At 43.7% G+C, this 26,378-nt stretch overlaps 1 protein-coding gene across 4 annotated transcripts in view; it reads left to right on the top strand.

Annotated features, from left to right (window-relative positions):
- USH2A (usherin) overlaps positions 1-26,378 on the top strand; it is a 394,090-nt gene that overhangs the window by 367,437 nt on the left and 275 nt on the right. For 3 of the 4 annotated variants that reach the window (XM_049833601.1, XM_049833602.1, XM_049833599.1), the window contains 9 exons: positions 19-340; positions 12,583-12,792; positions 14,617-14,855; positions 15,439-15,656; positions 17,542-17,718; positions 18,706-18,789; positions 20,466-20,710; positions 22,896-23,129; positions 25,464-25,851. In XM_049833601.1, coding sequence (XP_049689558.1) covers positions 19-340; positions 12,583-12,792; positions 14,617-14,855; positions 15,439-15,656; positions 17,542-17,718; positions 18,706-18,789; positions 20,466-20,710; positions 22,896-23,129; positions 25,464-25,553 — 1,819 coding nt within the window. In that variant the 3' untranslated portion in view covers positions 25,554-25,851. Of the gene's footprint in view, positions 1-18; positions 341-12,582; positions 12,793-14,616; positions 14,856-15,438; positions 15,657-17,541; positions 17,719-18,705; positions 18,790-20,465; positions 20,711-22,895; positions 23,130-25,463; positions 25,852-26,378 lie in introns of those variants that run through there. The other variant, XM_049833600.1, reaches the window with a different exon arrangement.

Here is a 26,378-nt window from a genome sequence, read left to right as displayed (position 1 = left end):
CGATTTGTGTTCCCAAAGGTATGAAGTACAGCTCCAAGCTTGCACAGATCTGGGTTGTGCCTCCAGTGAGTGGGCATCAGTACAGACGCTGGAGGCACCCCCAGCAGTGCAGCCCGCCCCTCTCATAGAAATACAGACAACAGCCGGGGGCTTCCAGTCGACTTCTTCTGTCCTGTGGACTGGCCCACAGCAGCCAAATGGGAAGATTTTATACTATGAACTTTACAGAAGGCGAACAACTCAAGCCCACATAAATTTAGACCTCGCACTTGTTTACAATGGTTCCTCAACCTCCTTCAAAGACGACAAGTTGCTGCCTTACACAGCATATGAATATCAGGTGGGCACTGAAGCCATTTCACAGCTCTGATTACAATTTCAGTACACTTTGAGAACCTTACTTTACACTTACAAGGAACATACACATCTCATTACTAATGGTAATATATTGTGATACCTGAATGATTATTGTTAATGTATTATGGATAGTTGAGAAGCCGAAAATAATTTTGCACAAGCAATAGATTCATTCAGCATTCATTTTTCTTTAGCTTAATCGTAAGTGCCTGTGTTTCTTGTATGTTAAGTGCTTGTGTCCCCTCCAGAGCTTTTGCAAGGCTCTAATGTTGAGTAGTGTGAAATTCTAGTTTTTAAAAGGCAGCTTCATTTCATTAGTTTTTCTTTCTTTTTCCACCCTCCCCCATTATAAATTAATTTTTACTTCATGATCTTAAAGTAGTTTACATCAAAAGGGACTGGGTTTGTTTTCTCTTTAAAGTAGATGTTAGGATCACAAGCAGTTTTCATGGGTGATTCAAAAGTGAATTTACTGTTGATGATTGGTGTTATGTCTTATGCACATAAGTATTTTTACTGTTGTTTGTCTCATGAAGCTAAGATAAAGCAAGAAGACCAGTTCTTCCATTCTTTCACTTGTAATTGTTTTCTATGTCAAAGTTACAAGTTTTAGCATCATTTTTTTGTCGTACAGTAGTAGTGATAATGTAGGGCATCTTGAAAACCTCCAGGGAGGGAGACCGTATAACCTCTCGGGGCACTCCGCTCCACTGCTGGACTATCCTCATTGTGAAAAAGGGGTTTTTTATGTTCAGTCTGAACCTCTTTTGCTTGAACTTATACCTGTTTTCTCTTGTCCCCTCCCACCACTTACCATTGCGAGGAACCTGGGCCCATCTTCTTGTTAGCCTGTGGGTAGTGCTGGGGGACTGCAATCAAGTCCCTCCAAAGCCATCTCTTCTCCAGACTGAACAAGCCCCAGTCCCACAGCTTTTCCTCATAGGCCAAGTTCTCCAACCCCCTGATTACCTTGGTGGCCTCCGCTGAACTCACTCCAATTTATCAATATCTTTCTTGTATTCGGGAGCCAAAACAGAACAAATGCTAAGTAAAGGCATGTAATCACTTCCTTTAATTGTCTGGCTATGCTCCTGTTAAACAGCTCAAGATGCTGCCACTGCTGGCTTGTGTTCAGCTTTCTATCTACTAAGGCCTTTAGGTCCTTTCCAGCAGAGGTGCTCTCTAACTGGTCAGTCCCTACCCTGTAATGCTGCAAGGAGTTATTCCTTCCCAGGAGCAAGTCTTTGCATTTGTTTTGCTGAAATTCATAAAGCTCCTGACGACCCATTCCTCTAGGCTGTTCTGAATGGCAGACCTGCCTTTCAACATGTCAGCTGGTCCCCTCCAGTTTACTGTCACCTGCAAATTTGATGAGAGTGCACTTTACAGATCAGGTTCTTTGGTAGCTCTGGTCCACTGCTACTGTTGTATTCTTTTAGGCAGCCAGAAACCATGAAGAATTAAATCTAAAAAGTTGCTTTATCACATTGGTCTATCCAGCTGCTATATGTACATGTCATAGACTCACCAAGTCACGTAGGTTGGAAGGGACATCCAGAAGGCATCTAGCCTAACTCCCTACTTGAAGCAGGTCCAGATAGAGCAGGCTGCTCAGGGCTGTGTCCAGTTGAGTTTTGGATCAAGTTCTCCATCCTTGCATCTTCAAGGATGGAGATTGTATACCCTGTGTGGGCACCCTGTTCCAGTTTCTGACTACATACCTCCTATTTTTCTTTGCATCTAATTCCCTTGTTTCAACTTGCGTCCCTTGCCTCTTGCTCCATTACTGTCAGAGTCCCAGGGCCTGGAGGGAGGAGTGCAGTGGCTTTCTTCATAAATCAGTTCCAGCAACTCTAATTTGGCTAAGAAAAGGATTCTGAAGGGACAATTATAAAACTATTGAAAAGAGAGCCTAGGATGCTAGTAGAAAAGTGCAGTATTCACAAAGCCTTTCTTCTCTGCTTGACAATCACAAACCTTTTTTTTTTCCTTTAGACGTTTCTGGATTGGCAGCATGCCTGTAAGTTAACAGCCAGTGTGAAAAGTGTAGAATCATCATAGAATCACAGAATGGTTTGGGTTGGAAGGGACCTTAAAGATCATCTAGTTCCAACCCCCCCCCTGCCATGGACAGGGTCACCTTCCACTAGACCAGGTTGCTCAAAGCCCCATCCAACCTGGCCTCAAACACTTCCAGGGATGGGGCATCCACAGCCTCTCAGGGCAACCTGTTCCAGTGGCTCACCACTCCCATAGTGGAGAATTTCTTCTTTATATCTAATCTGAATCTACCCTCTTTCAGTTTAAAGCCATTACTCCTTGTCCTATCATTACATGACCTTGAAAAAATGTCCCTCTCTGGCTTTCTTGTAGGCCCCCTTTAGGTACTGGGAGGCTGCTATAAGGTCTTGCTGGAGCCTTCTCTTCTCCAGGCTGAACAAACCCAACTCTCTCAGCCTGTCTTCATAGGAGAGGTGCTCCAGCCCTCTGATCATCTTTGTGACCCTCCTCTGGACTCTCTCCAACAGGTCCGTGTCCTTCTTATGATGGGGGCCCCAGAGCTGAACACAATGCTCCAGGTGGAGTCTCATGAGAGCAGAGTAAAAGGGGAGAATCACCTCCCTTGACCTGCTCGTCATGCTTCTTTTGATGCAGCCCAGAATACGGCTGGCTTTCTGGGCTGCAAGTGCACATTTCTGGGTCATGTTGAGCTTCTCGTCAACCAGCCCCACCAAGTCCTTCTCCACAGGGCAGCTCTCAATCCACTCATCACCCAGCCTGTATTTGTGCTTGGGATTGCCCCAACCCATGTGCAGGACCTTGCACTTGGCCTTGTTGAACTTCATGAGGTTTGCATGGGCCCACCTCTCAAGCCTGTCAAGGTCCCTCTGGATGGCATCCCTTCCCTCCAGTGTGTCAACCGCACCACACAGCTTGGTATTGTTGATAAACCTGCTGAGGGTGCACTCAATCCCATTGTCCATGTTGCCAGCAAAGATGTTAAACGGCGCTGGTCCCAATACCAACCCCTGAGGAACACCACTCATCACTGCTCTCCACTTGGACATCAAGCAGTTGACCACAACTCTTTGAGTGCGACCATCCAGCCAATTCCTGATCCACCAAGTGGTCCATCCATCAAATCCATGTCTCTCCAATTTAGAGACAAGGATGTTGTGTGGGACAGTGTCGAATGCTTTGCACAAGTCTGTTAGATTTGTGCTGAAGGAAACGATGACCTTCTGTGAGCTGACTGCTTCTTATTGCTGATGGCAAGTCCATGTTACTTGATTTCCTTCAGTTACTTAATGGCATCTTCTTGAACCTAGCAGTACAGGAGATGCTACAGTAATACTTTCCAAAGCAAAAATTATAATTACTCAAAGCCTGAAAATTTATTGCGCTTTACATGTATGAGAGTAGGTTTTCCAGTTGTCACTTCTCTTGTGATGAGAGCTGTTAAACTTTTCCTGGGAACAGCATGCTTTAGGGTGAACTGTTTGTGTTTTAAATCCTACTATGTACAAAACTTTCCATTTCCTTCTTCCATCTTTCCTTTAATGCCTGTGTAGGGCCCATCTGTTGGCCACAACAGCGTGAAGTCTGCTTTCCATTTACTGTAGTTTCCTCATAGCAGAACTATTGTTAGACCAGGTGTCCTTGCTACTTTGGACAGGTTCTATGAGGAAAGTGAATTCAAGTGCAGATAGGGCTGAGTAGATAGCAAGCATTGTAGCAGACCCAGGCCCTACTTATTAGTTAGGAATCTTTCTTAGGTAAAGAAGAACTTCCCAAATCGGAAGTTGTAGACATTGGCTGTTGGATGTTCTCAGTTATACCAGCTTTCAATTATCTCAGTCAGAACCTGTTTTTTGAGAAGTTGATGCTACAGAGTTTCCTGAGCCAAAATTTTTAATGATCTATCAGTGACAGATAACAAAGAAAGCCTCTTGACCAGATTCCTGTGGTTTACCACGCTGTATTCAAGACTTTGCTTTTTATCTCAGTTCTACTCCATAACCGGGCTGAGCTGTTGACTGGGACCCTAAATCATTTTTGTTTTTTATCACTGGTGGCCATTTATTTCACCATGAGAGGTTTTTGCAGGCACGTGTTTGTCTTCTGCTTGTGTTACTTGCAGCAGTCCTCTGGGACATATTCTGAGCCCCTCCATTGTTGACAATTTATATCTTGCCTGTGAGACAAGTTATTCATAAGTATAGGGCTTGGCTTTTGCTATTATGCTGATGAAACCCAGATTTATATTTCACTTAAACTGGATATTGATTCCGCTGTCTCTGCATTTGAGGCTTGTTTGCTGGACATAAAACTTTAAATGCAACTGAATTTCCTCCAGCAGAATGCAGATAAAATCAAAGTGCTGTGATGGGACTCTCTCCAGCATTTTTGCACGTATTGAGATTTAGTTCAATGAACCCTGACAGCTTCTTTGGATCTGAAGTCAGGATTTTGGAGTTTGGTTTGGGGCTTCTTGTCATTGTTGGGATTTTTGGTTTGGTTTGGGTTGGGGTTTTTTGTTTTGTTTTTTGCTGGCAACTTCAGCTGAATATTTAGGCCTTGTAAGACTAGATGCAAAAGTTGGACTTTCAGAAATGATGAATTGACTTTGGAAGCTCATGCTGGTCAAAAGGACTATGCATCCTAAATGCTTAGGTCGCTATTGTTCAAGGAAGCACTTATTCTTTAAAGGCCAGATCTGCACAAGCGTATTAGCACCTGCTAGGTTTCAGTGCATTTTTAAGAGGCATTAAGGTGCCTACCGTCCCATACTCAGAAATAATTACTTAGATCTTTGAAATTCCCTCTATCAGTCTATTCATACATTTAGATATTTGCATTTTCTACAGCATCTGGCCTTTTAGGTATTTATTGGAATGCTGCCTGAGATCCTCAGCTGTATTAAACAGATGCAATTGCATGATCTCCTGAAAAAAACACCCCTGACTTAAACAAACTTCATAACTCATGAGGCCTAATGAGTTTGCAAGTGTAATTTTTTGATTCCTGGAATATTTCTGAAACAAAGTGTGTAGGCCCTTCTCAGGAACTATTGAGGGTGGTGTGCAGTGTTACCATATAGCAACCTATAGAGTCAGACCTGTTTTTCTCAGGAAAGGGAAGGCCCTTTTGAACAGAGACTTGTGGCATTTAGTGCTATTCTGCAAAGCAGAGCTGTCACAATATGGTGTGATTTCTATGCAAGTGCAATGTCATTCCTCCACAACTGTACTTAATTGTGTACTTAAGACTGCTTCTTTAGATTAATGGCTTGATGTAGTCCTGGTTTAGGACACATCCTTCATTTATTTATTTATTTATTTATTTGGCACACACAAAAAGAACATGCAAAAGACAGAAAAGTAGGATTGTCCTTTTTCAGAAAGTTTTATGGCTCCCTGCAGAGGTTTCTTCTCTGGGAGGACTATCCGGTGCACCAAGACAGGGTCTGCAGCGCTGAAGCTATCTGCCTCTGACTGCTGCCGGAGGCACAGCATCCCTCTTGCTTGTGAAGCATGCTTCTCATGCTCCAGTTACTGCAGCCAAGTGAAGGGTCAAGGACATACCCCAAGATATACGAGGGGAAATATGTTTTGAGTCCTCCATCTTGGACTCTCAAAGAGAAAACAGATCATATTCTGACTTTGGGGAGATAAAGAGAAAAAAATGGGTGCAAAGTCACGAAGATTAAGGAAGGTCCAACTACATGGAGTGTAGAATACGTCAGGCCTCTTGGTTACTTTTCAGAGATGGCAAGAATGACACTTGGTTTACCAGTCTGTCTGTCAAATCATTGGCTGAGCTCCAGTTTGTGCTGCTTAGTTACTGACAAACAGCTCAGTGACTTCTGCAGCTTAAAATGGGGTGAAACTGGTTTTCTGACTGGCCAGTGATGTATAGTCACCCATTTGTAATATCCCTCAAATCTGGCTCCTTTTCATTGTTTTAATTCACCATTTCTTTCCATCTCCCTGACAGAAAGATGCACTACAAAGTAGTGACGTAAAATAAAATGTAGTGCTTTCTTGCACTCCCTGCTTGTTATCCTCCCTTCATTTTATTTGGAACAGTGTTTTTTCTTACAAGGTTCATTGTGCTCATTGCTTCTAAGTAAAGAGAGTTTCTCATACTACACCTCCATTAGCCTACTGAGCTTGACCTCAGCTTCTGAAAAGTAAAGCAGACATAACTATATTGTTTCACTGACATCATGGCAATACCTACTCTAAATACCCTTCTGCAGAATGAGATGCTTCCTTTCTCCTGGTAGAGGGTACACAGTAGGGAGAAGGGCCATTTGAAACCACGCGATTTCATTCATTAAGCCCGACTTCAGGCACTATGTTTCTGTTGTCAACACCATCCTAAATTCAAGTGCCTAAACAGTGCATTGATGCAACAAACCTTGATTTTTGTTCATTAAACTAAATACAGATTTTAGACTAGATTTGTTGGCTTCCAAAATTACCAGTGAGACTTTTACGGCACCACTCTTGCCAGGCCCTTCTCGGTAAATTGGGATTCTGACATATTCAAAACTATGGCAAGCTATCCTTTAAAAAGACATTAGCGTGAGTACCAGGGGAAAATATACTCCAGGGCTGTAGGTGACTTGATATGATTTCCTTGATTGTATCTTTTTTATTTATGAGGCATAATTTATGACTGCTGAAAAGCAAACTAAAATGAGTGATGACTAACTACAGCCAAAGTAATAAATCAGAAGCGGAGAAAGAAGCGGTGATTTTGATCGAATCTATTGAATTAGCTGTTGCCCTTAGCTATTACAGGTATTGGAAAGACCTTTTAATATCTGCTTATCTCTCTCATGGGAACTTGGTAACTATCTCATTATATACTCATAGGAAACAAATTATTTAATTTTCTACCTTTTAGAGTTAAACCTGTTTACATCTCTCATTAATTACTGGTGTTATACTATGTTATATGAAATGAGCTTCCTTTAGCATTTGGTAATTTTGTTTGAGTCCCAAAGTGTCTTTCCCTTTCCCTTCCCCAGAATGGGTTAGTACTTTTATTATTAGCATTTGAACAGTGGAGATGAATAACAATGTTAAGAGGCTCAAATTATCACAGTGCTAGAAGCCTGGACCTAAAATCTATCCCATTATATGTTTATGGCCTCCCTAAGGATGCTAAATGAATGTTGAAGAGGCAAAAGTATGGATCTGGGGATGGGCAATCAGAAAGCACACATTTGTTTACTACCTTTTTGTACCCCTGGTCATGAGTGGACACAATACTTTCTTTCCCTTGCCTTTGCTCTGTCCCCCGTAGACTGCAACCACTTTTGAAACTTTCTAGTTTGCTCATACCTTCCTGACACCACAGTGCCCAGATATGAATACATTATCGTAATGCTGAATGCTAGATTTCGGTAGACAAGCTTTGTGCTCTAAGCTGTGCTGACGTTGCATAAGTAACTCCAGATTACCCAGGCTGCACACCGGTCGGTTCTGATGAGAAGAAAGACATGTGAAAGGTGCTGCAACTGATGGTGAGAGGGAGCTGCTCTGGTTTTCTCTAATTTTAACCAGCCAAGATTATGGTCTCTTCAATTTTTTTGCAGACTGCTGTTCAAACACAACTAAAAATCGGGTGCTGTGTTTCTGAACTTACTGATGTCCTATCTTATATGCCCCTAAAGGGATCCCAAGGCTCCCCTTTGCAGGAGCAGAGAGGATTCCCACTTGGGGACTGCCTGGTTTGTCCCTGTGTTTGCAGCCATAATACCTGTCACATTGTTTGAGCCAGGTCTGAGATGCGAGTGTTGTGAGCTGGCAGGCGTTAGTGCATGCACAATGTCCTCTGCCAAACCACTGCTCAATCAGCCATGGTTGCTCTTCACGTAATCGGAGTCATGTGGTCAAGTGATTGCTTTTATGTTTTGGGGAACTTTTGGCCATGTGCTGTGCTTTCTGCTTAATCCTGGACTGTCTTTGTCCTTTGAGAGGGTTAATTTGAGTGCTTTATTTTGGCAGCTTCTTCACCTTCTCTTTTTCATCACTGCGAGGCCATAGTGCTCTTCTTGTTTACCATTGCTTTTGTTCTTCTGGTACCTTTCTTGCACTGCAGCATTGAAGGAGCTGTGGAAACATATATCCAGCTGTTTTCCTCAGTTTCCATTAGTACTTCCTGTATGGAGTAAATACCTTGACATATAATCTCAATTTGATGAAAGAAAATCTTCTTTTTGAGTCTAAAACATAGCTTCCTTGGTAAGGACCTGGGGTTTCAAGAGTGTTGCAGCAGATGAACCTGTGTGGCTCAGGGATGAGTAAGTCAACTAATGGGCTTCTTCCACTGTCAGCGTCTACAATAACATGGTTTTTTTGCATCTAAGCCCAAGGGCCGTTGTGATTTTGTTGCCCTTTGTGGAAGGAGTTGTTACTCAGCTTTACTAAGCTTGAACAGGCTGGGCTCACCAAGGTAAGGCTGTGGCCATCTTATCAGCACTTCCCTTCCTGCTTCTCATAGGGTTTGCACCTTTTTGCTGTGCTGATGAACCTTGAGGTTTGTCCTGTGATCATTTTGAGCCACAGCTGATGGCCAGTTTCTTCCAGGAGCAGGGATCTGTGAGGGCTCATTTATGATGGAAAAAAACCCCCAAGCTTAGTTACCTGTAACTGGAATTCTTCAGTCCTCAGAATATATGATCTCTGGAGAGGTTTCCCCCCCTCTGTCTCTGGCTCCACTTCAAAGTGCAGTCTGGGCCAGGGGCCAGCAGATTGATAAAGCATTTTAAAAAGTAACCCGTGTAGCTGATTTCAGAGCCCTCTCCTGGCTTTCTGGGGACAGTGCAGCCATTAACAGCACCACATCTTTTGGCAGGGTGCTTGCTGAGCCATGCACCATGATGTCAGACTTAATGCTTTTGGAGACAGTATATTCAGAAAGTCAAGTTATAAGAAACTTTTGTTGGCTTTCTGCTGTCTGTGTTTTGCCATTCAATACATCCCTGAGATGTGATTGCTTCTTGTTTGCCCCATGTTCCTGTGCACGCATTTGTAAACTTCTTACCTTATAAGTACCAGGTAATACTGCAGCCTATTAAGCTCTTCACGTTTCTATATGAATACAGTTACATATTTGTTGGTGCTGATTCTATCACAATTTAGAAGGAATTTTTGTGAGCCCAAAAAGCTTTTCACAAAAGTCCAAACCATGTCATTTCAGTTTAACCCGGCTAGCTAGGCAACAGCTTTCATCTGTGACCATTTTGTGGTGACGTTTTGAGGAGCTGTGACCAAACCTCTGATTTTAACAGGCATTCCTCATTGTGGCTTCTGTTGCCATGCTGTCCCATTTCTTCATGCAAAGAAGTGGCTAAACATCAACATTTCCGTCTGCAGTCAGTTCTGGGCATTTACTGCTCCGAGTCTCCAAACGCTGACCACGATTTACTTGGATGGCAATTCTCAAAGGGAAATATTTTTATACCCATCCATCCTTTTACAGATGGTTGAACAGAAGCAGAGGGAGTTAAGGGAATCCAGCTTAGGTCAGTATAAATCCAGAATTTAGATCCTCAGAAGTCCTGTTTAGCTGTCACAGCTGTCTTAGAAGCTGGCGTTAGGAAGTTTCACAGACACCTAGAGGTTTTCTGCTGGAAACATGTCTTGGCGGGGCTGAGTGGCTGGTGTCTGTCTAGAAGGAGCTCTCAGAGCATGCCTGTCTGTCAGGCCCACACACATGCAGCCATGACTTTGGCCTTTTTTCAAGAGGGACAGGCATGTGGTGCCTGGGGGATGGACCGCAACCTCCAGTGCCCCCCACCTCCCTGGGGAAGGGCTGGGCTGGGCAACCACATCTGCTCCCACTTGCTCGTGCTGCCCAGTCAGTCTTTATTTCATTGTGTTCATGCAAAGTAAAACAGCTCCGAAGGGAGCACTGGGAGCACCCCAAGTACAAAGATGGGTCCTCCACTTTGGCATTCCCACCCTGTAGGGCAGCAGGCTTGACTGCCTCCATTGGAGCCTGTGATTGAACTTAAATTACCTGCCTCCTGGAGGAGTCCTTCAACCACTTAGCTGTAGTAGGAAATGGGATGAACATCCCCTTGTCCTAAGACAGTGTTTTGAGGGAGCCCTTGTTTGTCTGAAATAAGGCTGGTTTTTCTGAAAGACGAGGCATAAGCACCTATGATAAGAGAGGGATTGATGGAGGAAGGTGCCTCCATCCCACCCTCAGTGAGGCATCTGGCTCCCAAGTGAGTTGCATCCTTCTGTCCTCTGAAATTCCTAGGGGGTCCCATTCTGAGGCCAAATTCCTGTGCTACACAGGAAGCCTCTGTTCCTAACTCATCACCTACAGTTTTGCTGTGGGCAGCTTGCCTGGGAGGTCAGGTCTGACACTGTTACGCTCCGTGCTCATTAAGGCCAGTTATATCCAGCCTGGATATAACTGGAGCGGTTGAGCTCAGGTCAGTGCTCAGTCGATGCCAGTGGCACACTCAGAGCTGTTCTTTCCTTATGTGGCTTATTCTTTCCACAAAGAAATATGCCGCTTGAAATGAACGACTGTGGGTAAATCTCTGTAGCAGCTGGAACTGAACTGAGATAGAGGGTTTGACCTACTGCAATAAAGTGAACAGAGTTTGACTTTATGAAAAGTTCACAACAGAGATATATTACTGATTTCACTGAAAATAAAAGTGCTTTGGCTGAGCTTTTTATTGTAGGGCGTCATCTGTACTTATGTAGTGTTTCACTGGATGATGCTATATGTTACTGGTGGAATCAGGCAGGAACTCTGGGGTTGTAATTGGCAGAACCACAGTCTTCAAAGCTACTATGGTGGTTTTGGGCCTTTTTCCTTCCCCAGGCTCCTTGTGAATTGTCCTGAGGCCTTAGAACTTAATATTGCAAGCTGGAAGGACTCCAGGGTCAGTTTTGAAGACCTCTTATTTCTAAACCTCCTATTTTTTTTAAGGCATAGTCCCACCATCCACTTCCCCAGGACCTCTGCCCAGAGTAGATCACGTAAGAATGTGTTTTACTACAGTTAGAATCGCTCGACATGAAAGCTTACTAAGGAATACTTATACTAAAAATCGCTCAGACAGTCCTCTTGTATTGCCATTTAGATCTATCATTCTGATTGATCACTATGTGGTTGGCTAATATTGAGCCTAATTTAACCCTATACACTCACGCATCCATCTATTCTGTCTATTGTACCTGACATTCTACAAATTACTTACCCATGCAAATGACGACCTAAGGCAACCTTTTATGATATTCGTGTTTAATTATACAAATGGTTTTTGATAAATAAGATTATACATCCTTCCATATGTTTATTCACTCCTTGATGAAAGCAAAATTTAATTTTCATGCAGATTTGTTGGAGAGTGTGTTTAATAAGTGCTGAGTTTTATGTAGTCTGCAGATCACTCTGGTTTTGGGAAGCTGACAAAATCAGTAGGCATAGTTCATAGAGACATGTGGTTTTTAATCAGGCCTAATTTAAGCTGCTAAATTTTGAAATCTTGGAACTGCAGCCATTGCCTTTGTGCTCATGCAATAAAGCAAATGTTGTTCTGAAAATAAATGAGAGATGCTGACTTAACTATACATTTCAATGGGCTTTATTTATATTATGGGTTGCTGAAAATGTTGCCAAATGACTGATACATTAATATTTTTAAGACAGGGATGTTCCTGTAAAACTTTCCGGTTTTAAAGAGTAACTAGAGTTTGGCTTGTGCAATTCAGTCAAGGTGAACGTAACTCAAGTGTCACACAGTGCCAGGCTGTATTCATCGGGGCTGCTTGCATACATGAAGAAAGCGTGTAGAAGGGAGCAACTGGCAGGACTGGTTATCACTATTTTTGTTCAGATGTCTTTGAAAACATCACTGTTAATCCCAGCTTCTCAAGGAGTCCTCTTTGCATGGTCTGACGCAGTGGTGGGATTTCAGAGTTTGAGGATCAGGTATGATCACACACTCCCTGAGACATGAAATCTGCTTCTTTTTCCTAAATGTAGCAGTGGGAAATATTTCACTCTTCTGTTAGAAAGTCACTGGGTGAACACAGGTGCTGGGCAGCAGTCAAGGGACAATTTGCATGGGTGTTATTGCACGCATTTTTCTCAGTGTCAGTACAGCCGCAGTAGCTAACCATGGATGTTTTGTAGGCTTGAGTCCTTTGCTAACAGTTTCTCTGTTTTTGTGTGCCAAAGGTGTGGTCAGTAAACTCAGCGGGCCGGACACCGAGCGGCTGGTCCCGCTGCCGGACAGGCCCTGCCCCTCCTGAGGGCCTGGGAGCTCCCCTCTTCGACACGGTGGCATCCACAGTGGCTGTGGTGAACATCCGCCCCCCTCTTAAGCCAAATGGGGTGGTCAGTATCTACAGGCTGTTTTCTAATGATACGAGAGGGACTGATGTGGTGGTGAGTATTGTCAACGCTGTTTCTGGACTTCCATTTGAGCTTGTATTTTCTAGCTTTAACAATTTTGTTCTTACAAGCTGCTAGTGTTGGTTACAGACTGTCTGTCTTCCTCTCCTGCAAGTCCTGTTGTCAAGTGCTCTGCAATGCTCTCTTCTGGCTAAAGTGCCACCAGCCTTTCACTCATCTAAATGTGCTTCTCAAGGAACTAACCTCATCATTAAACACTTCTGACATGGTGATGTGCAATGTGATGGGTATCAGAAGTATTGTTCGGGGGCAGCTAACCATCCAAATGAAACACTTCCAGACAACTCCCACCAGTCCAAATGGTGCAGGTAGAAACTGCAGCCATTAGGAAACGATTGTGTGCTTTGGGTAGCCTATGGATTTGAAGTTCAGAAGAAATTGCTGTACATGAGCTTCTCTTAAAACCTTTCTTGTTGGTAAGAAGTATCTCACGGTAAAGCACTGAAGAATAGTGCAAGTAGCCAAGCAACTTCTTCTGCGTTTGGTGTCTCAGCCTAGATGCCATTAGGTGTCCAGAAATGACCCATCTCAGCTTAGGAAACCTGCAGGGTTTCATTAGAGTTATAAAATAGGGAGATGTGGGGAAAGGTTAGGCCTGTGGAAGGTGCCTGGAACAGTTACCACCAAGTAAGTGCAAAATGCTTGAATACTTTTTGTCTGTAACACTATCTCTTTGAGTAGGTAAATATTTGTATGGGATTTTTTTCCCTTATCCCATCTTGCTCAGCCTGGAAGTGCTAGAGACACCTTCCCAGGTCATCAGTCCTGTTTGTGACCTTAAGCTGCCTACCCATTGCACATTAGGCATTTATTCCTTCCCGTGCAATAGGGTGTGTCCATGTCTGATTCAGCCAGTTCATCTCGTTGGTGTCTGCATGGACCTTCATTTCCATCCCCTCACACCTGCCGTGCTTCTGGCTCGTCTCTGGCTCTGGCGTCAAGAAGTACCAAGTGCTTTCCTTTGCTTGCTTGACTCTTTCCTTCCCAATTTTTGCTGCACTCTGCTTAATCACATGCTGCCAAATGGGAGCAGATGTTGCCCCTTGTTGGTGTTTTCTACATATTTTTATCTCTTTGGCTTAAGAAGCTATACCCGCAAATGACTACAGCAATGAGGTGAAGTGGCGGTTCCTGTGAGCAGTTTCAGAACAAGGGCACCATTTCCTTTGCCCAAACTGCCAGGTCTCCCTTGCTGAGCATAGGAGAGTTGCCTAACAGGCTTGACCAGCACCATGGCCATTTGAATGCAGAGCCGCATCATGTTGGCCCTTGGCTTAGAGGTACCTACCAGAGAGCACATTCTCCTGTCTAGGAGTAAGCTGACCCACCAGACACATTTGTGTCACTCTGCCCAGTGCTGTCTCCTGTATCTACATTGAGGAAGCTTGTGAGACATGCATGAGTATTTGCTAGCACACTTATCATGGAGCTATTTTCTACTTTAATTTCTTTTTGCTTCAGTACCACTTACCCCAGAGTTTCTCCTTAAAGGTTTTCTGTTTCTCTGTTCCTGAGAATGACATTTGCAAGTTGACATACAGTGGTCACAGCTCAACTCAAGAAGTCTATGAGGCTACTGATAGCATGGTCTTTTCCTTTGAACAGTCCCCTTTAGCTTCTCGGTGGGAGAAAAATGAATGCAGAGTTCCTAGTGCACAGCAGCTGCATTAATGTCAGACCTAAAGGACGTGCAGAACCTTGTGCCCATCTTGTTCTGCAGTTAATTCATCTCCATAACTCTTATTTAGTACTTGTGGTTGCTTGAAGCTGTGACAAGTTCCCTCTTAATTTTTATAGCTTTCAGAAGGGACTGCCACCCAGCAGACAATACATGGGCTAAAACCTTTTACCACATACTCCATTGGTGTGGAGGCCTGCACCTGTTTCAACTGTTGCAGCAAAGGACCCATGGCCCAAATCACCACACAGCCAGCTCCACCCTCGGAGCAGCCCCCCCCCGAGATCCGCACCGTGACCTCCAGGAATGCCTCTTTCCAGTGGAGCGCCCCTCAGTCACCCAACGGCATCGTCACCAGGTAGGAACTGCCACCCAGCTGAACCTGCACACCTAGGGGTGGTGGAAGAACAATTTGAGATGGAATCGCAGGGCTGAGAGCACTGGACGGTTGTGGCAACCATGCTCCTCCTTCCCTGTGTTGGTGGCAATATCCCCTGTGGCCTGAATACCATCTGGCAGGTGTTCACACGCAACAGTTGCTTTTCTCCTGAGCAGGATATTGGGGAGGATGAAGGTGGAGAGGATGAGCCGTTGTGACTGGAGGTAGTTGTCTGACAGTTGTGGTTGCACAGCCAAGAAGTTGTGAGTTCAACTGGCAGCAGAGAGGCAGCTGCATCTGTAGTTACTTAGGCAAGTCCTGATTTGCAGAAGTGAGCAGCAAGGTAACAGGCATCAACAGTTTCACTGTGAGCGTGACTGACTTACAACCATGATTGCTCATAGGCATCTTACAGTTGGGGCCAAAATCTCCAAGAAAAAAACTGGGATCAGGTCCATTCTCTTCTGCTGTAGCCAGACAGACAGCAATTAGGATGAAATGTATGATTGGCTGTAATGTTATTAAGGCTCTTGATTAATGAAAATCTCAACTGTCTTTTCAGCTATGAGCTCCATGTGTATATGGCTTGTCCCCTGAACCTACAGCCAGCAGTGAAGGCTTGCAGTCCTGGCCCAACTGAGGTGAAGTATACAGGAAAAGGACAGAGTGCCAACGTGTCCAACCTGGAGCCTTACACGACTTACAACCTGCGAGTCGTGTCTTACAACTCTGTTGGCAGCAGCGCCTCAGAATGGATTGGTTTCACTACAGAAAAGGAGCGTGAGTATGAGAAATGGTTCCCTAATCAGCAATGCCCGCTTCTGATGCATGGGACTGCATAGCGCCAAATGACTTTTCCACCTCTGTGAAAGATGATGTCCCCAGAAACCTGCTCTTCTGTGTCCCTGGTCACTGTGCCTCTGATGCCCATTCATTGAAATTCTGCTCTGGGGCTTGACTACTCATTTCTTCAAAAATATTTCTTTGCTCATCATCTGATATCACATCCTCTATCTTGGGAGCCTGGAAATCTTTTATTTTACTGAAAATGAGCAGCGAAGCTGCAGAACATAAAATGTTCAAGTATTACCAGAAGGGTGATGTGTAGTAATAAATACACGGCCATAAATAATCCCTGGGAAAAGTGGAGATCTTGGAAGAGACCTGGTGATTCTTTTCAGGAACAATCTTACTGTCCTAATTCATGCCACACTTCTGCCAGGGCTCATGAGAGTTCTCCTTGGATGTCATCTGAATTATTGAATCCTTGTTGACGCTGAAGTAAGAATTTTTTGCTGTCTATCTAACCACCACAGGCAGTACTTTAAGGCCATGTGGTGTTCTGCATGGAAATTAAACATGCAGGACCTCTGCCTACAGTCAGAATAGATTTTGCCATCAAAACTGAATTTGTAGTAGTCTAACATCAGCTTTTATTAAAAAGATCTATAGTGCTGTAGCCAGAGTCATTCCATAACAGATGAGATGGGCATTTCACCTCAGCCTGCCAGGTCAGGGCAAAGAGGATGTTCACTTTTTATCATATAGTCTCATGTCAGGATTTCAGAATCACCTTTCTAAAAATCCCTTTTGCATCACTTGGTAGTTCTGCCTGGTAATTACTAAAAATGTCTCTGCTACTTCCTTAGCTGAAAATTTCAGGTGGAATAGCCCCAGATTTTCTTTATATCACCACTGAAAAGAAGAAAAAGGTCCTTATCTCTAAAGCTGTGTTTTATTAAATTGCAAACTAAAAAGCTGGAACTTGATAATGAACTTTTAAATGGAGAAAATTCATAAGGAACTGGTGAGACATACAGAACGAAAGGTTTTGAAAGCCATTTTTAAACCCCTGCCCACTGGGTCCACAGCCCTCTTCTTTCAGTCTTGCTTTTCTTGCCTTGCTGATCTCTTCACACCAGGTCTCCTGAGTCACTCTGAATGTCTCCTTCCTCTTGCCTGGAAGACTTGTGTTAGTGACAGTGGGCAATTAGCAGCAAAATGCAGCTAGACAAGCAGCTTTCTTATGAACAAACCAGCATATACTGGGCACCTGGCTTAATGGCAAAGCCACAGGAAAGGGCCACCTCAAACTTAAATGAAGGCTTTTGTCAGCAAGCTGTTGAGCCCAACTGATGAACTCCCTCCCTGAAGTGAGTTCTGGATTTCTTTTCTCTCTGCCTGCCACCTGCTCTTGCTTTTCTGAAACCCCATGTTTTTATGTATGTGCATGTGTTAAAAGATGATCTTGGGCAATTTCTTGAAGCTTGCAAAAGAGTCCTCTCCTTAGCAGTTTGGTTCCCACAGCCCAGCATGCTGCAGCTGAACTTGCATAATATCTCCTGTGTCTCGCTGTCCTCCACCTTAAGCTGGAATTTAATTTATGCAGTTTTAGTGTCTGTACCGCATACACAAAGGCAAAAGCAGGAAGCTCTAGGTCTTAATTTTAAAGGTATGAGGTATTTCTGCTTTCTCAGTGTAGATGCTGGTGTGCTACAGCAGCTTTCTCTTTTCTCCTTGTATCTTCCCTACTCATACACATGTATATGAGAGAGAGAGGGAGTGCATGCGACCGAGAGCTTGTATCACGCAGAGTCTCCTTCTCTGCGCTGTATAACTCAGTCATGCTGTTGGCAAGAAACTAGCTTTTTTCCTTCTTTTGCAGCACCTCGGTACATGGCTCCATTCTCTGTTGTCAGCAATTTATCCACCATCCACATAGACTGGAGTCGCACTTTTGTACTGAACGGCCGCCTGAAGGAGTACGCGTTAACTGAGAGCGGGCAACGCATCTACAGCGGCTTTGACACTGAGCTGTATTTACCAAGGACATCTGACAAAAGTCAGTTTCAATTTCCTAGAGCTTTCTCTCTGTGAAAGGCTGTTGAGCTAAATTAATATTATTGTGTGCTAAATTTAAGAAAAACTCTCCATAGCCATCCCAAGCTAAGAGTACAGGAGTGTATTATTACAGACGCACTGAAGTGCACCTAAGCAGATGCTTGAAACAAAAAAATCCTTGGAGCTAAGCTTGCTCTTAAACACTGTACCTGACAGAGTGAGACTGCTCTGGCTCATTGTGAGGGTCGAGCTTTCCAAAATCCTGGAGATGTGTTGCAATTCCACCCTTCAGGGCTACGCTCTGTGAAATGCATGGAAATCTTCAGCTTCAGAAAAGACTGGAGCCTGAATTTTAATTTGAATCAAATTAAGTCGGTAGCTCTTGGAATCCACCATGTTTTGAAATGCCGTTTCTCTTTAGAAATTTGCAATCTTTAAAACACAAGGAAGCACGGGCGGGGGGGGGGAAGAAAAGAAAATAAAAAAAAGAAGAAAAAAATGTTTTCTGTTTTTAAGGCATTGGGGGTTTTGTATGTCAAAGGATTTTGTAATTTATTTTTTACCTTCCTGATTGCTGCAATGGTGCTAATACTTTTTTGTTTGTTTTACTCAAATGTTCTAAACATGTTTGTATCAGCCATTCGTGGAATATGAGGGATTTAGGGCAAAATGATAAATAAATTGAAAGTTGCTAGTTACATGTCATTGGAAGAGGGAGGACTGGGTGGTGAAAGAGGAACATAATTTGTAGCAACATCATAGTGGTGACTACCTATGATGATCTGCCATGGTTCATAGTTTAGAAGTTCAATACCCATGTATAAGGGATTATGAGGCTCTGATCTGGGACTCCAATGCGTTGTGTGCTATGCCTGCCTTGGCTTTTCTCAGACCTGGCTGTCTCTGCTGGTGGATCATGGTGAAAAAGCAGCACCTACAGAATTTTGATTTTTCCTGCTGACAGTATTTTCTAACCTTTTTTGCTCAGCCTTTTTGTTTCAAGTGACCTGCATCACCGATGAAGGGAGCGCTATGACACCAGTCATCAAGTACAGCGCTGGAGATGGAGTTGGTAAATATGTGAAGAAACTGCCTAGCACCTATTCATTTCATGGGTTTGTGGTAGAAATTTGATATGTAGTGCATGCCAGACAGGATGGCATCTCATTGCAGGATCAGGGGATTCCTTAGTGCCTTAGGGTATGAGGTGTGTAGGTAATGTGCCTTTTTTTACCATGGAAGGATTTCTGTTCCTTTACATCATGATCAGCTTCAGATCCTCTCTCTAGACATGTAATATTTTTTTCTTTTATATTTACATAAATATATTGCTCCAAAATGTAGTGCTTTTTCCTGCTGAATAGAATCCACTTTCTTCCAGATTCTGTTTCCAAATTCAGATCATCTTGAATTCTAATGTTGTCCTCCCACATTCCTCCTCAGTTTGACAATGAAAATACATATCCTCCCTCCTCCCTGCATCCCACCCACCCCAGCAAGGGGCATCTGCCTGCTCCCTTCATATGACCAACCAGCCCGTCTCTGCAGTTTCACCTGGGATGTGTTCCCCTAATCAGTTTATGAGAATGTCATATGAGATGTTGTCAGGACTTGGTTTGTAACGCCTGCTGTTTCCCTTCTGTCCACAAGGCCTTTGCCTGTTTTGTGGAAGCGAGGAAGTTTGGTGTGGTGACATCCCAGTCACTTGTTGTCCATTGAGTAGTAGATGCCTACCAATAAAATTTTCAGGGTTCTTAACTCCTTAGTCTTCTGGCAAGCAAAGCTAAACTCGAACCATTTCTAACTGGCATATTGGTTTTAATTAATTTATTTATTTTTTGAGTTGCATCTTGTTCAGCTGCTTTAAATAGATGGGCCTTGTCCTTGCAATTACTCTTTACACTGCATTTCCCTTATATCCCTTTTCATGCTTCTGCAGAATTTCAGGCAAGGCTGCTGTAAAGGCATTATAAAATGTTCCCAGTTGCCCTACATCCATCACCTTCCACACTCTGCTCCTTTGTTCTTTTGATTGCTGCTTGTACCCAGAGTCTGCTGCAAACTCGATCAGCACCACAGGCAACTTGCAGAGGAGGCTTGCAGGTGAAGGCGATGGAAATTCCGTAGCCAAGAGTCTGGATATGCATGTAGGACTGAAAATAACCAGAAAACCCTGTCACTGAGATTTCTTATGCTTGTGTTGTGTATGAGCAAAGCCAACCAAGTGGCTGTTTTTTCTAACAGGTGGGGGAAGGAGGAACAAAATGTTTTATGTTGTTTGCTTTTGTATTAATTTATCACTCATTTCAGTTAAGTCTTCCTCCCTCTCTCTTTTTAACCGCACAGGCCTGCCACTGTACAGTGCTAGAGAGAATGTCCTCTGTCTGTACCACTCTGAAATTACTGTAGTAATTTCCACTCTTCAAGGTTACTTGGAGAACCCTTTTTTCTTCGCATTCCACCTCCACCGCCTCCTTTCTCAAGAGCTGCTGATGCAGTGGTGATTTCCAGCCTAAGCAGCAATGCCAGAACTTTAAGCAGAGTCTCTTGAGGGTAGTAAGCTTTTTATTATAGCCCGCTAGCATATTGAACCATTATGCCACCTTGAACATAAGTGCAAATAAGCACATGACGACAAAATTACTTAAATTTCTTCCTAATTTATTAGCGAGGAAAGGGATAGCATATTGTTAAACGCTTTCTGAAATAACATTCCCTTTCTCCCCTAATCCCTCTTGATTTTTACAGGTCTGATCTTGACAACACCTGGAGAGAAGGACAAAGTGGAGTCCAAACGTGCAAAATTCTACAACGAGTTGTGGTTTGCAGTGTTGATGGTAGTTCTAGGTTTGATCCTCTTGGCTATTCTTCTCTCCTTAATTCTTCAGAGGAAAGTCCACAAGCAACCCTATGCACGAGACAGACCTCCTTTAGTTCCACTCCAGAAAAGAACGTCGCCAATGAGTGTGTATTCATCAGGTGAAACCCATCCGGTACGTTTGGTAAAATGCAATGTTGTGTATTCATCATGTTATACCATTATCTGCCCCCCCACCCCCAACCACACAGTTTTTCTTCCTCCTTCCACCATTTTGTTGCACTCTTGGTTACCAAATGAAGGCTGTTCAGCATAGGAAAAGGGCTGTCTGGTGCACCTGTGCGGGCACAGAGAGCCAGGCTACAGGTGCTTAGTCCAAAAAGAGCCCTACGGTACCTGGTCTGCTGGCCCTGAAATGCTTCTGATGCCTAAGACAATCTTTGGATCTGGAGTCACAGAAAATGCAAAGCCACTGATGTCACCTGATGTTAGCTGACAGCTGCAATTGAGCTGAACAGGCCTTGGCATGCTGCGAGAAGGTAGGTGATAAACTGCTTTTCCAAGGAACCTTTCATGTGTTCCCAACTATCTGTTGTGGATGGCTAACCAGGATCAGTCTGACAGTCTTTGTCAGGTATCCATTAAATGTGTTTGCAAAAAGCAGGACTTAGGGAGAGGGTCTATTTCTTTCTGGCAGCCACCCACCACCCATCTGGACTGCTCTAGGATGAGCTGCATGCCAGGAAGGTTTGGGGGAGAGTAAGTACAACCAAGGAAAAGCTAGAGACCTTCACAAAATGTGTGCGTGCATCTGTGCATGTACAGCCACAGTGGGACCACCAGCGAGGTGCGACAGGAGACTGCTGGGGAGTGATAAAGAGGAAGGCTTTGTATCATTTTTATTATGAAAAGTTGTAATTCTGTAAAAAAAAGGATAAAGAACACATTCCACCGTGTAGCAGAGTAGTAGTGCTACTCTACCCTTTGAGGAAAAGCAAGATAGAAGGAATATGGCAATTGTTATGAGACAGAATGGGAGCAGCAGTGCCTTCCATTTCTGTGATTCTTCCCAGGCACAGGCCGTGAGATGATTCTTCTTGTCACTTCTCAGCTTCTTTTTCCTGTGAGTGCCATCAAGCAGGATAGTGACTCCTGCATCCTTCACGCATTCTGTTCCTTCTTGTCTCAGTGCCAAGAAGCTGCATCTGTGCCTCCACAAAGGAGCTCTTGGAAACAATGGGATTTCCAGTGTGCCCCTTCTCCTGGCAAAGGCTAAGAGCATAAGAAACTTCTTTTTTTTGGTCTCACGGTTTTGATTCTTTTTCCTCTACAGTCTGTCATGTTGTGTTGTTCCTCTTGACCTTAAAACGTCTTTGCTGTTGGCATGCCTGCACAATTCCTTTCCATGTTCCTGCCCCTTCTTTTCTTTTTTTTTCCTTTTCTTTTTCTTTTTCCAGAAGGTCATGGACTTAATAGAAAGGAAGATTCTACGGTGCATCAGTTGAAGGACTTAATCTGAGAAGTTAGGCTAGAGCTATTACGAAGTGGCAAAATTACTTGTGTTTTACAATTGTTAGTGAGGTGATGTGGCAAGCAAGCAATGTTGGCTGCCCACACGGTACTTGATGACCAGTTAAAAGTTAAATAGTGCCTCATCTTTGCCCATTCCCCTACTCCCCCACACCCTGATACATTGCTCCCCTTCACAGAGCTGCAGCTAATGCACACACCCTCCATAAGGAACAGACTGCACTTGCATTGCACCTTGCCCTGCCCTAATGCTTTTCCTCCCTCTCTTTAATCTCAGTTTGAGACCATTGCTGACACATCTGATTCATCAAGCAGTGTCACCCTCAAAAGTTACACAATGCACTTTGAGGTAGAGTCGTTAGTTTGCAGAGTTGTAAGATGTATGATGTGCCAGATGACCCAAAGAGCATGCACGAAGGCATTCTACATTGCATGTTTCTCCTGGTGGGTGAATGTCTTTTCCCTGGTCATGCTAACCAAAAAAGGAGGGCTGCTAACATGCCCTTGCTGTGCAAGTCTGGGCTATCATTCTGGTAGTCAAAAGTCTTTGGACCTCTGCCTGTTGGCTACTTTTTAAAAAAAATAAATTAGGGAGTGGGGGGAAAAAAAAATTGTTTTTTTTTTTTCCTTTTTAATGATATGATTGTCCTACAATGGGGAAAGGTCCTTTTTTTCCTTCTTCTTCTTCTTGTCTTCTGTTTAGAACTGTGCATGATTTTTGAAGCATGGGTTTCGCTGTTCTCTTCCACTGCTGCTTTGGTTTTGTTCAGCTAAACTGTTTGAGACTGTGCCCTTTATTTTTTATTTATTAGTTTGTGTCTTCCTCATAGGGGCTGGCAGATACGAAAATTCCAGGAGCTGGATCTCCCACGAGCAACCGCGGTGTCCCTATTGCATCTGGGGCAAGAAGACTGAGTCAGAGCCAGCTAAGTCGCACATATTCCCCAGCCTCTCTTCATCGTAGTGTCAGCCAGCTGCTCGACCTCTATGACAAGAAGTCTTTTGTTGAAGAATCACCTTGGGATGCCATTATTCGCAACCATCGCACTACTGGTCGTGGTTTGGTAAGAACTCCTGTTTCTCTGTGATGCTGTTGTGCATCAGCTGCTAGTGATTTGTCTGTTCTGTTAGAATCATGAAAAGGTCTAAATAAATATCAAAAGCTGCTGGAGATACAGCCAGAAGAACAGGAAGGACATGGTCAGAGATTAGATCCTCAAAATCCTTCCTGTCTACTGCTCTCTTCTGGAGCCACAGGTGATCACACACTACTCTTACTGGATGCGAGGGGTCCGTGTGCATCTGTCTATGGTTTCCATTAGACCAGTAACTCCATGGTCTATCAGGGATATGCACCCCTGAAGAATTGAATTCCTTTCTATTTGGTCAACTCATAGGCTTTTCTCTCTATGCATTTCAGCAAAGGTACACATGTGAGAAGGGATGTCTTCACATCCTTCACGCATTCAGGGCCAGAAGCAGGACCTTGTGTTCTAGTGACTCCTGTTCTGTGACTTTGGACCCAGTTGCTGATGAAACCTGCTCTGTGTCCTCTGCTCAGTCACGATGCAGAGATCATGTGAATGCTCAGATCTTCTGGCATTCGCGACAAATGACTTCAAACTCTGCCTGCATGGGACTAGAAGGAGGTGGGGGGACAGGCAGAGTATCTGTCTTCTTTTAATATAGGAGAGGACAGGATTGGCCCGTGTCACCAACATGGACCTGAACACACAGACAGAAGTTATGATTCTCAAGTCAAGGACAGTGGCAACTTCCCTTCCTCTTTGTCACCAGGAAACAGGCTTTTTAACCTCCACCCCCTGGCTTCTACCCTTCCCTGAGCAAATGCATGGGAAGGGGCTTGAGGGCCAACAAGACATGTTTGCTCCCAGAAAAAGCTATTAAGATTCCTAAAAAGGGGACAGATTGAAGTGAAGGGCCTGTGAGGTAGTAACAAAGTTAGAGGGAGTGTGCAGTTATCATTGAGTGGATCTTGTTCAAAATGCAAAGTGAACTGAAGAAGGATGGTCTGGCACATAAATCCAGGCAGCTTCCTTGGACTTTCACCTTCAGTACACCAAACAGCTTGAAGGGCTGGAACTTATAGGCATGCCACGGTACAGGGGTGTTGCTACCATTGCTGCCATACCAAGGAAGCTGATAAGGCTTAAGTAAGAAGATTGTGATACGCAGCTCTAGGCAAAACCCCCATAGGTATAGGTTAACCTTCCAGCCTGCACTCTGAAGCTCATGGACTTCCCGAGTCATCCCTAGGGTGACTCAGCCTTGAGTCATCTTCTCAGAGCTATCACATCCATATTAACCTCTTGGGGACTAACAGCCCCCCAGGGTGCACCTCTATATGATCTCATTAGCCAAAAGAACTGGTCTTCCCAATACTAAAAGAGGATACTCTTGCTCCATCTGCTTATCTTGTGCTAACACCATGATTTGGTTTTGCTTGCAAACCCCCCATACACGTGCTGGCTATTGGTAAATTAGAACTGGGAACTGGTTTACAGACTAGTCCAGTAAGTTACAGAAGTAGAAGAGCAGAACAAGAATTTCCTCTCGCTAGCAACCCTGACAGCATGAACTTTTCTGCTTTTCAAAATCAGCAGCTATATATACAAAGCCAGGCTCTTCTGTGCATCCTCTGCACATTGCTTTACATTTCCCTGAACCTAACTGTCGCTGCTCCTGTGTGGCTCAGCTACTCCCTTGCAAACAAACCTCCTGCAATGCTTTTCACTCAGTTCTTCCCTTTATTACAGTCAGTAGCTTAGGCCTGTCAGCAAGTTTTGTTCACCCCTTTGTCCATCTTGCAAATTAATATACTGAATGGTTGAAGTGGCCCAGGACACGTATCTGCAGTAACACTGCTGGTGATCTCTTTATGCTATGCAAACAGTTTCTTTCTCTCCTGCTTTCAACTCTTTCTCTGGCTTAATGTATTATTAGCATGAGTGCAGTTGGAAGAAGCTCAGACCCTCCCTTAGAAGTTTGAAGAACAAAATCTTACCTAAATCACAGGTGACAGGGTTGTTATACAACACAAACATGTAAACGTATTTTTTCTTTTCATCTCTCCAAGTTCCCCATCACACTGTAACAAACACCATTTTATTTACCATTTGTCAGATATATATATACTAATTGATTTTTTTTTTTTTTTACTTATTGCTTACTATGGAAATCTAGTTGGTTTGAATGCCTCAGGTTCTTACCTCATGATGGGAGGAATAGGAAAACATGTAGAGAGGTATAAATGAATTTAGTTTATCTGAGTATTTCAGAACTGTTTATTAGGGGGTGAGAGGAAAGAGAAATGAAGGAATCACCTTTAGTCTGATACAGCTTTAGCTTACATGGTTTTTTTTCCTCCCTCTTAACAGTATGTAGATGAAGAAGATCTTGTCAATGTCATCAAAGGCTTCAGCACAGTCACCAAGGAGCACACCACATTCACTGACACCCACCTCTGAAGAACACAACCACCTTCTCTAGAAAGTGGAAAGTGGGTAACTTGCCAAAAGCAGCCTGCATGGCCTTTGGGGAAGGGGATAGGGCTCCTGTTTCCCCACCCCATGCCCACTAAAGATAAAACTGTTTGTTGGGAGGGGTTCTCTAACTGTATAGTAAAAACTGTGTGTTAGCACTGACACCTCAGAAAGGTAAGAAAGAGAACAGTTTGAATATCCCTAAGTCATACAGAAGACTGTCAAGGTAGAGGCTCTCATCTTTTGTCTTTCATCCAGCTTTCACAGTTGAGGAGGGTTGTGGGGGCAGGAGGGTGGCAGCGTGTTTGGTAAGGAAAAGTCTTTTAGCTGTCAAAAAAACGTGTGGCTAAAAGGGGCCTTTGAGGCAGGATAGCCATGTCTTTTCCTGGCCTGACAAAGCTCCACCACAAAATTGTGTTCATGCACAGGTGAATAAACAGCAAATGAAGGAATTCTTATGGAGTTGCTTTAACCTTTGCGTTCTCTCCCTCCCCCTTCCCCACCCTCTCGGCTCAAGTCAAAAAACCAAAGCCATTAATTAATGCTTAACTCCAAGCATGCTTTTTCAGAGGTAGAAAACCTCCTAACCCACTCCCTATTAAACACTTGGTGTCACAGCCTTCCCTTTTGCTTATGTATTACTAATATACAGGCAATAAAATTTGTTCACCACCCACAGTAAACTAGGAGCAAACAGCGAGCAGCCAGTGCAACACAGGTAGGAAATATCATGTCAAGGCACTTGTAATTGAGAATTATTATACCATGACAGTAAACCTACTCCCATATTCATCTCTGTCCTTTTTCCAG

This window comes from Accipiter gentilis, chromosome 30 (assembly GCF_929443795.1).
Source record: "Accipiter gentilis chromosome 30, bAccGen1.1, whole genome shotgun sequence".
In the NCBI taxonomy this organism is placed as follows: Eukaryota; Metazoa; Chordata; class Aves; order Accipitriformes; family Accipitridae; genus Astur; species Astur gentilis.
This window is presented reverse-complemented; position numbering and strand designations above follow the sequence as displayed.